Source organism: Nicotiana sylvestris, chromosome 4 (genome assembly GCF_000393655.2).
Source record: "Nicotiana sylvestris chromosome 4, ASM39365v2, whole genome shotgun sequence".
NCBI classification, from domain to species: Eukaryota; Viridiplantae; Streptophyta; class Magnoliopsida; order Solanales; family Solanaceae; genus Nicotiana; species Nicotiana sylvestris.
In genome coordinates this window covers 115,074,620-115,088,907 of record NC_091060.1, presented here as the reverse complement: position 1 = coordinate 115,088,907, position 14,288 = coordinate 115,074,620, and the positions used below count along the sequence as shown (strand labels likewise).

Below are 14,288 nucleotides of genomic sequence, written 5' to 3'. Positions count from 1 at the left end.
GAATAGGAGGAGATTTGAACGTAAAATTTGAATAAAGGAAAGTTAGGGTACTTATAGTTTGTTGGTGACAATTTAGAACCCATAGTGGCTGACCAGTAACTAACAAGCATTTAATGTGTTGGTAACTGGACCGATGGGATGTTTCGGTATCCATTTGTTGCTTACGTCATAGTTGGGTGTCTCAGTGACCGTTTGTCACTTATGTCACGGTCCATCGAGATGGGATTCGGAAGTTCATATCGTTTTTCATCATCTTCTCTCCGAGAAACGAGGGGACTATCTGTATAAGGTCAAAATCAGGCTCGCCCCTTGTGTTACTAATCGAGACTGGAATATGATAGGTTAAGGATCGACCTCATGTGATATCGAACCGTGGTGCAAAGTTAGATCGTCGAGCTCACGACCCAGTGACCGATCAAGATTAAGATCGAGAATAATCGAGGGAAACTTACCGAGCCAAATAACAGAAAGCCAAAATATCGTAATCGATCGAGGATCACGGTAAAAATCCCGGCACATATCAAGAAGAGGCTGATTAATTAGCTAATCATGAGATTTCTTACCTCATATAGAACTGTATCAAGAGTATTGGTCCCCTACTATATAAGGGGATCTGATTATTTGTAAAACATCATCATATTTACGTAGCATAATGCAACATACTGTCATTTTTCCAGCTTTTATTATCTTGTTACTCTGTTCGTACATCAGTTGAAACATCTTTGATTCAAGGGTGATTGAACTCGAGGGCCAAGTCTATTTAATTCGTGTGGTTTGCATTTATTCTTTTATCATCAATTTCAATATTAATCTGTATTCTTAATTTGTGTCAAACTATATCACGTATTCTTAAAACCGCGTATAAATTCAATTGTTATCCGTTTTTAGGGTAAACAAGATTATTAGGTCAAAATAATTAAATTTGTATTTTAAGACACTAACAACCAATTTGAATCAATTTGCCAAATAAAAACAACATGAAATAACATAAACGATAAACAAAATTATAAAGTGATGAAATAAAAAGGGAAGAGAATTCTTATTGATTAGAATAGCTCCCCTCTAATATCTCTTGAATCTAGAATTGACATAAACACAATGCTTTGATTACCGGAATAATATAGTAATTTTCAAATGGAAATAATTAAAGGGAAAATGGGGTTTAAATTGTGAATTTATCCGTAACCATTTTCCTAATATCACGTTCTTCTGCATTAGTTATATTTTCTATCCGTTACATTGATGATCCTGCTTTATGCGGGATTGGCTGGTTCTTTCTCCTTTTCGTACCAAAGTTGGCGCAGATTCCGTTATAATTAGTTCCGATACTTATAGCTACGTAGTCACTATGTAGTACCGAATGTTTCTTCAAATTCTGTCCGCGTTTTTGCTACTTACTTGACACGTGTAGAGATTTAAACGGTCCACGTGTTGAGTCTTTCTTTTACCAATACACCGGTCAACTTCGACAGCAAGGTAGTCTCCATCGCTTTGCCAATACATTTTGCAATCACTAACGCTGAAGAGATTCTTCTGCCTCAACTCCTCTCTTAGTGTGTTATTTAATTTCATTAATCATAGGTTGTCTGTTGGATTTTATTCTCAAATTTGACCTGGGTTTATATGCTGAAGTTTGTGGATTAAGTAGTAGTTCTAATTATAATTAAGAGTTTGAATAACATATTCAATATATTTAAACAAAAACAAAATTACAGAAAAAAACAACAGCAACGCCATGCCATGTTATGCCCGTATTCGGCAGATCATGGAAACATTTGGCTTCTAATTATTACGTACAATAAACACATTAACAAAAGACTAAAAACAAGTCACTTAACTTAAAGTGCAGCAGCCAAGGTTTTCTCCAACCCTTCGACAACAGCAGCCAACAACTTATCCTTGTTCCTCACAGAACACTTAGCCCTAATTTCACCTTGTCCGCCAGTCAAAACATTCAACTGTCCCATCTTAATCATGGCATTCACAAACTTGTTAAAGAAAAGTGTCTGATTCGCACCAAAGCTTGTGACAATGTTCTTAGTCCTTCTATCCGTGAACAAATCTTGATCCGATGTGAAAAGCCCTTTCCTATTGATGAGATCAACGTAGTACTTGTTGTCGAAAACGTTAGGGCTTAGGATATCCATGTTGACAGTGTTGTTGGAGTTCGCAGTTGGACAACTGGTTTTAAGGTTGTTGGCAAATGTTTTGTCCATGGTGGAGTCTTGGTTAGGGTATAGACGCTCCGTGAAGGAAGTGCAGTGGCTTATTCCGATGGTGTGGGCCCCGGAGAGGGCGACGACATCGGTGGGGTCGAAGTCCTTAGCTGCAAGGCGAGCGAGGAGGGTTGTAGTGTTGGCTGTTGGTGCAACAAGGTTGTCTAAGGTTGCTTGTTCTGTCGCAAAGTTTTGTCCATCTCTTCTTCCCAATGGTACAACATAGTTTGGGCCACCAGTCTGGAACAATGATAGATAAATCTCAAGTATTAAATCAGCAAATAAGATATTTGTATCCTAATAAGTGTTTTTCTTGTTGGAGTAATTGTATCTTTGGGTTCGAAGTCATTGGTAAATTTTTATTTTAGTCCTCTGATGTTTGATTGAACATATTTTACCTTCATTAATTAAAATATATATTTTTGGTCCTTTTATACAAAGATATATGTATGTTATATACAGACTATTATGAGTAGAAAGTTAACAGTACAACATTTGAGCTGTTAAATAATTAGTTCATAATAGTCCGTCACTTTTGCGGTTCACAAGTGGAGAGGTTATAAGTTATAACTTCAAATTTCAAATAAGTAAAGGTCAAATATACGTGGGAGAGGAAAAAGATTAAATATGTTTACCTAAAATGTTAATGGAACTATGGTTTCCTGGGAGAAATAGGAAATTTAACTAATTTATATTTTATTCCGTGAATTGCATAAAGAAACTGTATATCGAGACAAGAATATAATGAGACCACAATCACTTTTTATAGTTAAAGTTGCAACTCCAATTGTCTTTCCGAGGTGAAGTTTCTTAAATGGGTAATTAGTGCAGTAATCTAAGTTACTCTAATTTTTCGAAAATATTATCGGGTGCATGTTGCAATCTTCAAAAATAGTGTATTTTTGGAAGATTCGACATAAGTACGACAACATTTTGAAGAGTCTGTGTAATATAGGTATATATAATATAGATAGTAATTAATCGGACGGGGAACTAGATACTAGATAGACAGACCGGTCACGGGTGAGTGGCATAAGATCCTTCTCTGCTTGTCTAACTCAAGCTAGTTAGCAGCAATCACTCGAAATAATCATATAAAGTGTTTAATTATTAATGGACCTACAATTCCACTAAGGTACGCACTATAGGGAAAGAAGAATGTATAAATAAATTACCAAGAAAACTGCATCCCTCGCAGCAAGGGCTGTAATATCAGAACAAGATACAATTCTTCCACACTCCTTATGCACTCTTTCTCGAAGATCATCAATGATTTTGAATGACTCTTTTCTTAGTGTCAAATTTGGTATTGCAGTCCTCTCACTAGGACCTCCTGCTGATCCATCTAGCAATACTGAACCATCACATCCCTGCATCATTTATACATTCATTAAAAAAAAATAGACATACTAACCTCAATTTAAAAAACCATGTCAAAAGTACGTTGTGAATAAGCCAAAAAAAAATGGAAAATGCACCTAATCAAGGCATATTAGAATCAGCCTAACTAGAGAGCTAATTATCTAAAGTAAAAAGCAGTGGATGGATTGAAGTTGCACAAAATAGTTATTCCTATCTATTTTATTATATATATATATATATGACGTTATTTGATTGGACATAATGCAACGTTTAAGAAAGAAAGATAAAATTTTGGCATAAACCAAAAAATACTCTAAAGTTATTTATCTTGATTAAACATACCATGACGATATTTCGACGATTATAAAAGTAGGCCATTAAGTAAGAGTAAAATGAATAGTTTCAAGTTAAGTACCTTCTAAATATAGACAGTTAGTTGTTAATTAATATTCTTTTCTAGAGCAGACCAAAAGAAAAAAAAATGTTATATAAATGAAATCGAAGAGTATTTATTGATCTAAACTTTCAGGTTAACGGTTGACTGGTTAATCAAAAATAACTAAAATAAGAAGGAACGGTTTATAGAGTTAATTACTTGGACAAAGCAATCATGGAAATGAAGGCGAAGCAAGCCAGCAGCTTGGCCAACATCATCCTTAAAAACTCTCTCGAGTCTCTTCCTAACAATGGATTCTAATTTTGGACAGCTAGATTGAAAGAATGTCCATGAAAGCCCTTTTACTACAGGAGGAAGTCCTTGAGCTTCTGAGACAAAGAATTGAGAAAAAAGCAAAAGAGAAGAGATAAACAAGAGCTCAAATGTTGAAGAGACAGTAGTAGAAGCCATGAGTATAGCTAATTAACTGTCACTCTCTTGATGCAAAAATAGCAAAAACAATGGTCAAATTTATAGCCAGTAGTAATTATTTAAATGATTAGTTTTTGGTAGAGTGAAATTTAATTAAGATGTAGAGCCATCGAATTTCCAAGATCAAAAAGGGTCATTTGTGCATGTGGTCGTCACAAGCTGCCATCTTCTAATTTCTTACTTAAGATTAGAATACTTCGTGCTGTAATGATTGGTTACCCTCAAAAGCGGATAACAATTAAATTCATATGTGATTTTACGGATATGTGAATTAATTTAATACAAACAGTAGATTGCGTTAGATTAAACAAATAAAAGAAGTGATAAAGTATCAAACCAATTATGTGTGTGTAGGGGGGGTGAAATCGAACTCGATAACAGCCTTAATGGAATGCCTGCCTTCGATCTCGGACTCACAATAACGAAGCACTTGGTGAACAAAAATAAGAACTTTCAATAATAGAGAAAAATGAAAGTAGATTGCCTTGATGCGCGTGTTACAATTTGTCTAATGAATAATCAGACTCCCCCCCCCTTCCCCTTCCCCTCCCTACTTTATATAATAGGAGAGTTTTACCCTAAGTACAATTCCATAAAAGGTAAAAATCTTCCATTTAACTAATCACCAATTCACAGCCGATATGTGCCGAGATTCACGTCGTGATATTCGGCTAGTCGCGGATATTACGGCCTTTTGTTGGTTGTGCTCGATTACCTGGTAATGCTCTCTAAGACCTTTGGGGTTCGAATCGGACATAGGGACCATCACCCTGATACTCTCGAGGGAAGGTGTTTTGCCTGGACTCCGGATCGAGGAGCTCCTTGCCTCGATTCTGGTTCCTTGCCTTCACGTCTCTCGCTCCGTTTACTTCATCAGAAATCGAGGCGTCCCATGGGCTTGATTTTATCCGTATACAGATAGTCCCCTTATTTCTCGAAGAGTAAGCGTACGGAAATGACGAGAAACGATATGAGCTCTTCGATTCCTTCTCCAATACGCCTTGACAAAAACGACAAAGAATCTGAAACGTCCAGTCAGTCGCGTCATAATGACTTCAAATGCGTGACAGCCATTGGCAGGCTGTCCCTGGATGTGAAACGGTGCAAAGTCTCTATAAATACTCCCTCCTTCATTCATTTTTAATTTTAACCAAGCTTCTACATTCGAATCTTCAATATATCATTGCCTTTGTTCATACTCCAACATTTTTACCTTCGTTTTTCAAGATCTCTCGGCAAATTGCAAACTTTTATTTATTTTCTACCCTAAACCAGCGCACTTGATTCTCTCAGCAAAGCTCTTACCCTTCATCTCCCAATCTTCCTTCTCACTTTCTAAAACATGTTTTCTGGATAACAATGGCAAAGACTTCCAAGATTGTTCCCCAAAAAGTCGTTTCTTCTTCTCAACCGACTATCGAAATCGATGAAACCACTCCCAATGTAGTCAACCTGGAGAGGTTCGCTGCTGACGTAGCTGCCGATCAACCGGCTGTCGAACTTCCCTTGAAAATGTTCATTCCTAGGGGGTTTTTGGTCGCCGACGATTTTAAGGTTAAGAAACTCTCTTCGGTGCAGGGTCGGCATGAGAAGGCACCGAGATATATTTGATCACCAAAGATGTCCTCCCTAAGTTCCGAAAGGACTGCAACTAGGCAGATAAGGATATAGTGGACCCTTACGGGGTCATTACTACATATGTCGAGGGATATCTAAGTGTTTATACTTATCCCTTAACACTAGGCCCGATGGACTTGGTCATTATAGACTTCTATAAGAGGTACGAAGTATGACTCGGTCAAATCCACTCATCGCTGTAGAGGATCGTAATCCTCCTTCAATTCTTCATGAACAAGATCGACTCATGTCGGCTCACCATTGATCATCTACTCCACTTGTACAGTCCCCGAATCTTTCGAGGGGGACTGATAAAGCTCGTACGCCGGGCTAGCACAGCCGCGTTCTCAAGCATCAATGAGGACCAGGATCGAGCCTGGAAGGGGCATTTTGTCCGGGTAAGGACCTCGGACTTGATCCCCGCCGAATTTAGGCCATTCCCCGAGAGGTGGAATGCATCACGTAAGCACAACTTTCCTTTAAATGTTGATTTTATGTTCATCACTTTTTTCCTCATCGGTATTTGTGGTGGTGTAGCTGTTGCTCGAGTCCCAAACGCTGTCCCTCGGCTCAAGGAGTGGATCGAGGGTATCGTCTCACGGATGCCATACTTCGAGCGCTCGTGGCGTAAACTCTTGAAGGATCGTTGGGGGGCCCATTCCCATGGTAAGATTTCTTTCCCGAATAAGTTATATTAGGCTTCTTCTTCTAGCATCACGTTCTTATTTTCTTTTCGCAGGCTTGCCAAAGACCATCAAGCTTAGGCCTCCGGTCGGGGACGAGGACTTGCCCGTTGATTCCTCTGCTTCAGGTCAGATTGGGGCTGCAGCAGGAGAGAAGAAGAAGAAAATAAGAGCTCTGGGCTCCCCGATCTCTAAGAAGAAAAAACCAAAGAGAAGATTGGCCCGTAAGCCAAAGGAGAGCTCCAGCTTTTTAGCTCCAGACTCAGACTCGCTCTACCGGCTCAGGGATGAGCCGGAGGAGGATGATCTTTTTGCGGCCCACAAACCAACCTCCCCCAAAGAGCGGGTGGGCGTGTAACACCCCAAAATTTTTACAATATTTGCATTCTTGATTGAGCATTTTTTTTAACGAGGAAATATTTTACTTTGCACTTCCTAAATGTAAAATGGTCAGTATATGAAAATTTCTTACTTACGTTGTGTTAATATTGGCAAGGAAGTTCCATAGTGTTGCTATATGTAACACTTAATATTATTTTAACGAGTTGTTATTAAATATAGTATATAATTAAGTTTTGGGTTTCCAACCTTTTGTATTTATCTAAGAATATTTAGTAGTTGAGGAATCATTTTATTTCATATCTATCCGTAAGCTCCCTATTCTTCTACTCTTCCGAAACAAAAAAAGAAGAAGAAATATCTACCCCTCTCTTTCTATCTCTATCTTTCTACTCTATCTCTCTATCTCTATCTCTCTCTATCTTTCTCCTCTGTAAGAACAAGAAGCTGAAGGTTCATCAAAAAAAAAACCATGGATTTCTACTAAATCAACACACAAAATTCGTTTTTGGTGAAGATCAAGTTGCTCCTCTTGGTAAGTTTCTATAACCCGTTTTTATACTAGACATCTACTAGTATTTTCTACATATCGTTTTGTACATAGCTCCGATTTAAGTGATCTAGGACTTTCTGGAAAGGTATTTCATAAATCTACAACTCTTATGAAGGAATCAAAATCTATTTTTGTCGTTATGTACCTGAAAAAGAGTCAGAAAGTACAGGGCAGGTGCTGTCCAGATTTTCAGTTCTTGAAATACTCCATGTACTGCTGTTAGTAAATTTAGCATAGCTTTTTGTTCAAAATTGATATGGTGGTTATTCAAGATGTTCTGAAACGGTAAGACATAGATCTACAACTTTTATGAAGACTATAAAGTCTAGTTTGTCCGTATAGATCTTCAAAACGGAGTCACAACATAGAACAGTGATACTGTCCAGAATTTCTGTTTCAAACGTTTTTGGGTAATTTTCACCAATATCATGTTTAGTTGACTTGTTAAATCACTGAACTTATTTAGATATTTGATTATGTATTTAAGGTATATAAACCCTTGAAAAAAAACGTCAAAGGAGAAGTGTTTGAGGAAGTGGACAGATTTGGTTTGTTTACGGCGTAGACGATTCGAACGTCCCCAAGTTGTGATTGAACTGTTTTATGGTAAAACACCAAGGTTTGTGTATAAACTTGTACTCTTTTTGCTTGCTGGAAATATGTTGAAATAACCTGATATTTTGTTTTTATTGTCTTCAATTTATATTGTTTTATTCGTATTATATTAAGTCTTGTCAGAAATTTGCTAAATCGCCCATTCGTACGGATTGTTTGATCATTTTGCATTCTTGTTGGGACTTTGTCCTTCTTGTGGCAGTGATTTGGTCACTCACTTGGCATGCCTCTTGATTCGGATCTTTTGCCATCTTGACTTTGGATTTGTAGTTCGTCTTGGATTATGGAACTTGTCCGTGTTAAGTACGAACTAGGAAGCCATTTTTAATATGGTTCTTGATTCTCTTGTCTATTGGGTTTTGACCCTACTTGATTTGGGGCTTCGGTCCATCTTGATATTTGATTATGCTTAGTGTGATGGCATGACGTACATATTGGGCGAAAAATGGATAATTGGTATACTTCCTTAAATTGATAGTATACACTTTCTAGACTCTTGAGCATTGTTATTAATATTTGGAAACACTTCAAAGTTTGATATTGGTATGTTTGATATATTTGTTCACTTGTTTTAAATTATGTTAAATTGAGCTAACTATGACTGAAAAGGGGAATTGGAGAATTTAATGACTCCAAGCCTAAAGTTTATACACCACTAAGCTTTATGCTTAGCGATAGTTGTTTTCTATCGTAGGAAATGTTCGGGATGAAATCTGAAGATGGTCAGGGTAAATTAGTCTTTTGGAAGAACTTATGAAGATCACATTTGCATATGCACCTTGGTTTTGCATAGTTTTGGGACGTATACATGATGTACAGGATATACAGAATATATACATATATATGCATATATATATATATATATATATATATGTCACACTTATGTTATTTGGAGGCTTGTTGGTTTTTAAAGACCAAAAAAAAATCTTGTAACTTGAATTTGTAACCTACTTTATTGTATTAGGGTATTTTAATGACTCAGGTCTTGTAAATATGTAGAAAAGGAGAAAACTAGTTTCCCTTTCTTTATACCCGATAGTTTAAAATTTATGTATAATACAAACTTGCAGTGATTTTGAATGAGTGTATAAATTTGTTAGAAAGTTGTTTTAATCTCTTGATTGCTCAAGAAGGGTTATATCACCCTGTGTTAATATTTTGACATTGTATTTTATGTTAAATAAAATTATGGTGTATGTTAAAAAAAATATATTGCACTTTGAACCTTTTCGCATGGGCCTATTTCCGCTACTAAATTACTTTTGATATTTTTATTAATATCTCTTTTAATATTTTGTTAGTAGGGAATTAGATTTGTTTCTTAAGTAGTAGCTTCCCAAAGGGGTTGCTACAAGTTTTGGTATCAGAGTCACGGCTTGTGATTCTAGGATTTTTCTTTGTGATAGTACGTAGTATTTGTTGTTATTTTATTTTTTTATTTTTTTTGAAAATGACTTGGAGTTTATAAATTTTTGCATACTTGTTTAATTTAATTTATTGGATTCTGTGTGCACGTGCATCATGTACATGTCCCTAATGCAGTGTGATCTTATCTTTTATAGGAATTTTAATATGGCCTCTTCTTCGAATAGAGTTGTTGAATCCGTTGATGAAAGTCAGGCTCAGCATAATGTCATGCCTCACCTTCAGGGAGAAAATGAGGAACCCTTGCCTGACCTAAATCATCCTCGTGTTAGTGGAAATGAAGTGGGCAGTAATCCAAGAGCAATGAGTCATAATACTCCATTTATGACTCCTTCATTCCAGCAAATGGCTGAGTTCTTTCGTCACTTGGCTGGGACAAGGTTAGAACCTAGTGAAATGAATTTTGAGAAGATGAGAAAAATGGGCGGAGTTGAATTTGAAGGCACTACAGATCCCACGGTAGCTGAACAATGGCTCGAGCGCATGGAGAGGGTCTTTGAACAACTGGAGTGTACTAATGCTTCCAAATTTAAGTATGTTATCTCTCTTTTACAAAAAGACGCCTATGATTGGTGGGTAAGTGTGCCAAATGCAAAAGCAAAACCTCCGGTGCTGACTTGGGATGACTTTGTGAAATTATTTCGTGCAAAATATGTTCCCCCTGTCTATTGTGATGCTAAAAAGAAAGAGTTTTTGAATTTAAGACAAGGAAGTATGTCTATTGCAGAATATCAACAAAACTTTCTCAGGCTTTCTCGCTATGCTAAAGGTATTATTGATGGTGAAAGAGACAAGTGCAGAAGATTTGAAGAAGGTTTGAATGGTTACATTCGAAAATCAGTGGCAATCTTACAACTTGATGATTTTTCCAAGCTGATTTCAGCTGCTCTTACTTGGGAAAGAATTGACAAGGAAGAAGCTAGTAGGAGAGAAAACAGGTTTAGGAAGGGTAATTCAGATTATGGCGGTCCATCCAAAAAGGGAAAGTTTGATTATTCCAAGACTGAGAGTACACATAAATCATTACATCATAAGCAGAACAAATCGAAATTTTCTACTGTCAGTACTTCAAGTTATGGCCAAGGCAAAACTCATACCCCTACTTGTGCACAGTGCGGGAAGAATCATTATGGTGCCTGTAGACGAGCTTCCGGTGCTTGCTTTAATTGTGGAAGTATGGATCATAAAGTGAAGGATTGTCCTAATCTTAATCCTTTTTCGTATTCACATACAGAGGGATCAGTTCAAAAGCCTGCCACTATTCATTCTCAAGCTAATAGCAGTGCTAGACCTCGAAATATGCAAGCAGCGGGTTTGAGTGGAGCTAATCAGGTTGGTGGGTCAAGGGCTACTGCACGAGTTTATGCTATGAGACAGAAGAATGACCAGGATGGCCCAGGCGTGGTTGCTGGTAAATTTCACTTATTTGGCATATCTGTTGTTACACTATTTGATCCTGGATCTTCGCACTCTTATGTTTGCTCATCACTTGCATTTCCTGATACTGTTAAATCTGGGAGACTTGACTTTGATGTGCTGGTCACGAGTCCATTAGGTCATCAGGCTATTGTTAACAGGATTTACCGAGATTGTCCATTCATGATTCAAAATCTGGTCTTCCCTGCCGACTTGCTTGAAATGCCCTTCCAAGATTATGATGTTATTGTTGGCATGGATTGGCTCCATACGCACCACGCAGTGGTTGATTGTAGGTTGAATCAAGTGACATTTAGAACTCCTGCACATTCACACATAGTAGTTCAAGGAGAAAGATCATTGACATCTAATATTATTTCAGCGGTCTTGGCAAGGAAAATGATTTGTCAAGGTTGTGATGCCTATCTTGCTCATATAGTCGATACACGATTGGGGAGTCCAAGTCTTAAGGACATACCAACTGTGTGCGACTTTCCTGATGTATTTCCTGATGATCTTCCTGGGTTGCCTCCAGAAAGGGAGATTGAATTTCCTATAGATCTTGTCCCGGGAACTACCCCTATTTCTATCGCTCCTTATAGAATGGCTCCAGCTGAATTAAAAGAGTTGAAGGCTCAATTGCAAGAACTTCTTGAGAAAGGTTTCATCCGTCCCAGTATTTCACCTTGGGGAGCTCCTGTTTTATTTGTGAAAAAGAAAGATGGCACTCTTAGGCTTTGCATTGATTACCGACAGCTGAACAAGGTAACAATCAAGAACAAATACCCACTGCCTAGAATCGATGACTTGTTTGACCAACTGAAGGGTGCCAGCTTATTCTCAAAAATTGACTTGAGGTCTGGATATTATCAGTTGCGTGTGAGGGAGCAAGATGTTCCTAAAACTGCTTTTAGGACCAGGTATGGCCATTATGAATTTTTGGTAATGCCATTTGGTTTAACAAATGCTCCTGCCGCATTTATGGATCTAATGAACCGTATATTCAAGCCTTATCTCGATCAATTTGTGGTAGTGTTTATTGATGACATTTTAGTCTATTCCAAGAATAGAGAAGATCATGATAAGCATATCCGAATTGTCATGCAAATTCTGAAAGAGAGACAACTCTACGCTAAGCTTTCCAAATGTGAATTTTGGCTGAATGAAGTGGCATTTTTGGGGCACATTGTATCATCTGAAGGTGTGAAGGTTGATCCTAGTAAGATTCAAGTTATTGTTGATTGGAAACTCCCTAAAACTCCAACTGAGATAAGGAGTTTCTTGGGTTTAGCAGGATACTACAGAAGGTTTGTGAAGGGCTTCTCTATTATAGCTTCTCCTTTAACCAAACTTTTGGGGAAAGATACTAAGTTTGTATGGGATGACAAGTGTCAAGAGAGCTTTGAAAAGCTCAAATCCTTGTTGACACAAGCTCCAATACTTTCTTTGCCAGCTGAAGGAAAAGATTATGTGGTATACAGTGATGCATCTCATCGTGGCTTGGGTTGTGTTTTGATGCAAGAAGGGAAAGTAATTGCTTATGCCTCTCGAAAGTTGAAATCACATGAGTTAAATTATCCCACTCACGATCTTGAACTTGCTGCCATTGTTTTTGCCTTAAAAATTTGGAGGCATTACTTGTACGGAGAGAAGTGTCACATATTTACTGATCACAAGAGTTTGAAGTACTTGGGTACACAAAAAGAGTTAAACTTGAGACAACGTAGATGGATTGAACTCATCAAAGATTATGATTGCACGATTGATTATCATCCTGGTAAAGCCAATGTGGTTGCAGATGCGTTGAGTCGCAATTCCCTTGCAAGTTTAATTCTAAGTCATTTGCCTTTGCTTCTTGAATTAAGAGCCATGAATGTTTGCCTTTCATTTAATTCTAATGGTTCTATCATTGCTAATTTGCAAGTCAAGCCAGTCTTACTTGAGCAAGTCCAAGAAGCACAGAAGTTAGATGAGAAGCTGGTGAAACGGGTTGAAGAAGTCCAAAATGGAAGAGAATCAAATTTTTCATTAAGGAAAGATGGTACCTTATTTTATAAAAATAGGTTGTGTGTTCCTAATGATGATGAATTGAGAAAGCAGATCTTAATTGAAGCACATAGTTCACCTTATGCAATGCATCCTGGAGGTACTAAAATGTATCGGACCATTAAGGAACACTATTGGTGGAGTGGTATGAAGAAAGACATTGCACAGTTCATTTCTAAATGCTTGGTATGTCAACAAATAAAAGCCGAACATCAAGTCCCAGCTGGTTTACTGCAACCTTTGTCAATACCTGAATGGAAATGGGAAATGATAACGATGGACTTTGTTTCTGGACTTCCACGTACTCAAAGAAATCATGATGCAATTTGGGTCATTGTAGATAGACTAACTAAGAGTGCTCATTTCTTGGCAATCAGAATGGACTACTCACTGGAACGTTTAGCAGAATTGTACATTAATGAGATTGTGAAGCTGCATGGAATCCCTGTTTCTATTGTGTCCGATAGAGATCCGAGGTTTACATCCAGATTTTGGTCTAGTCTGCAAGAAACTTTGGGTTCCAGGTTGAATTTTAGCACCGCTTTCCATCCACAAACAGACGGCCAGTCTGAAAGGGTAATACAAATCTTGGAGGATATGCTTCGAGCCTGCATTATTGAGTTTAAGGGTAGTTGGGACAAACATTTGGCCCTAATAGAATTTGCTTACAATAATAGCTACCAATCAAGCATAGGCATGCCTCCTTATGAAGCTTTATATGGGAGAAAATGTAGAACGCCTCTTTGTTGGAATGAGGTTGGTGAAAGAAAATTTGTGGGTCCTGAGATTGTGCAACAAACTGAAGATAAGGTAAAAATCATCAAGGATCGTTTGAAAATTTCTTCAGACAGACAAAAGTCCTATGTTGATCTTAAAAGACGTGAAATTGAGCATCAGGTGGGCGATAAGGTATTTTTAAAGGTATCTCCATGGAAGAAGATTATGAGATTTGGCCAAAAAGGTAAACTTAGTCCTCGATTTATTGGACCTTATGAAATACTTGAAAGAATTGGTCCGGTTGCATATAAGCTAGCTTTGCCACCTGAATTAGGTAAGATCCACAACGTCTTTCATGTTTCTATGCTTCGAAAATACCGCTCAGATCCATCTCATGTTCTTCCTATTGAGTCTATTGAGGTTAATCCTGA

At 37.5% G+C, this 14,288-nt stretch overlaps 1 protein-coding gene and 1 long non-coding RNA gene across 2 annotated transcripts; one reads left to right on the top strand and one right to left on the bottom strand.

Annotated features, from left to right (window-relative positions):
- Positions 1-1,663: 1,663 nt before the first annotated feature.
- LOC104227483 (peroxidase 12-like) lies at positions 1,664-4,461 on the bottom strand. The gene is made up of 3 exons (XM_009779727.2): positions 4,174-4,461; positions 3,392-3,586; positions 1,664-2,456 (listed from the first exon to the last, which is right to left on the bottom strand). The coding sequence occupies exons 1-3, from the start codon at positions 4,423-4,425 to the stop codon at positions 1,839-1,841; spliced, it is 1,065 nt and encodes a 354-aa protein (XP_009778029.1). The 5' UTR covers positions 4,426-4,461; the 3' UTR covers positions 1,664-1,838.
- Positions 4,462-7,357: 2,896 nt separating this feature from the next.
- LOC138889159 (uncharacterized) lies at positions 7,358-8,861 on the top strand. The gene is made up of 2 exons (XR_011406891.1): positions 7,358-7,620; positions 8,126-8,861. It is a non-coding gene; the product is annotated as an uncharacterized lncRNA (long non-coding RNA).
- Positions 8,862-14,288: the final 5,427 nt, after the last annotated feature.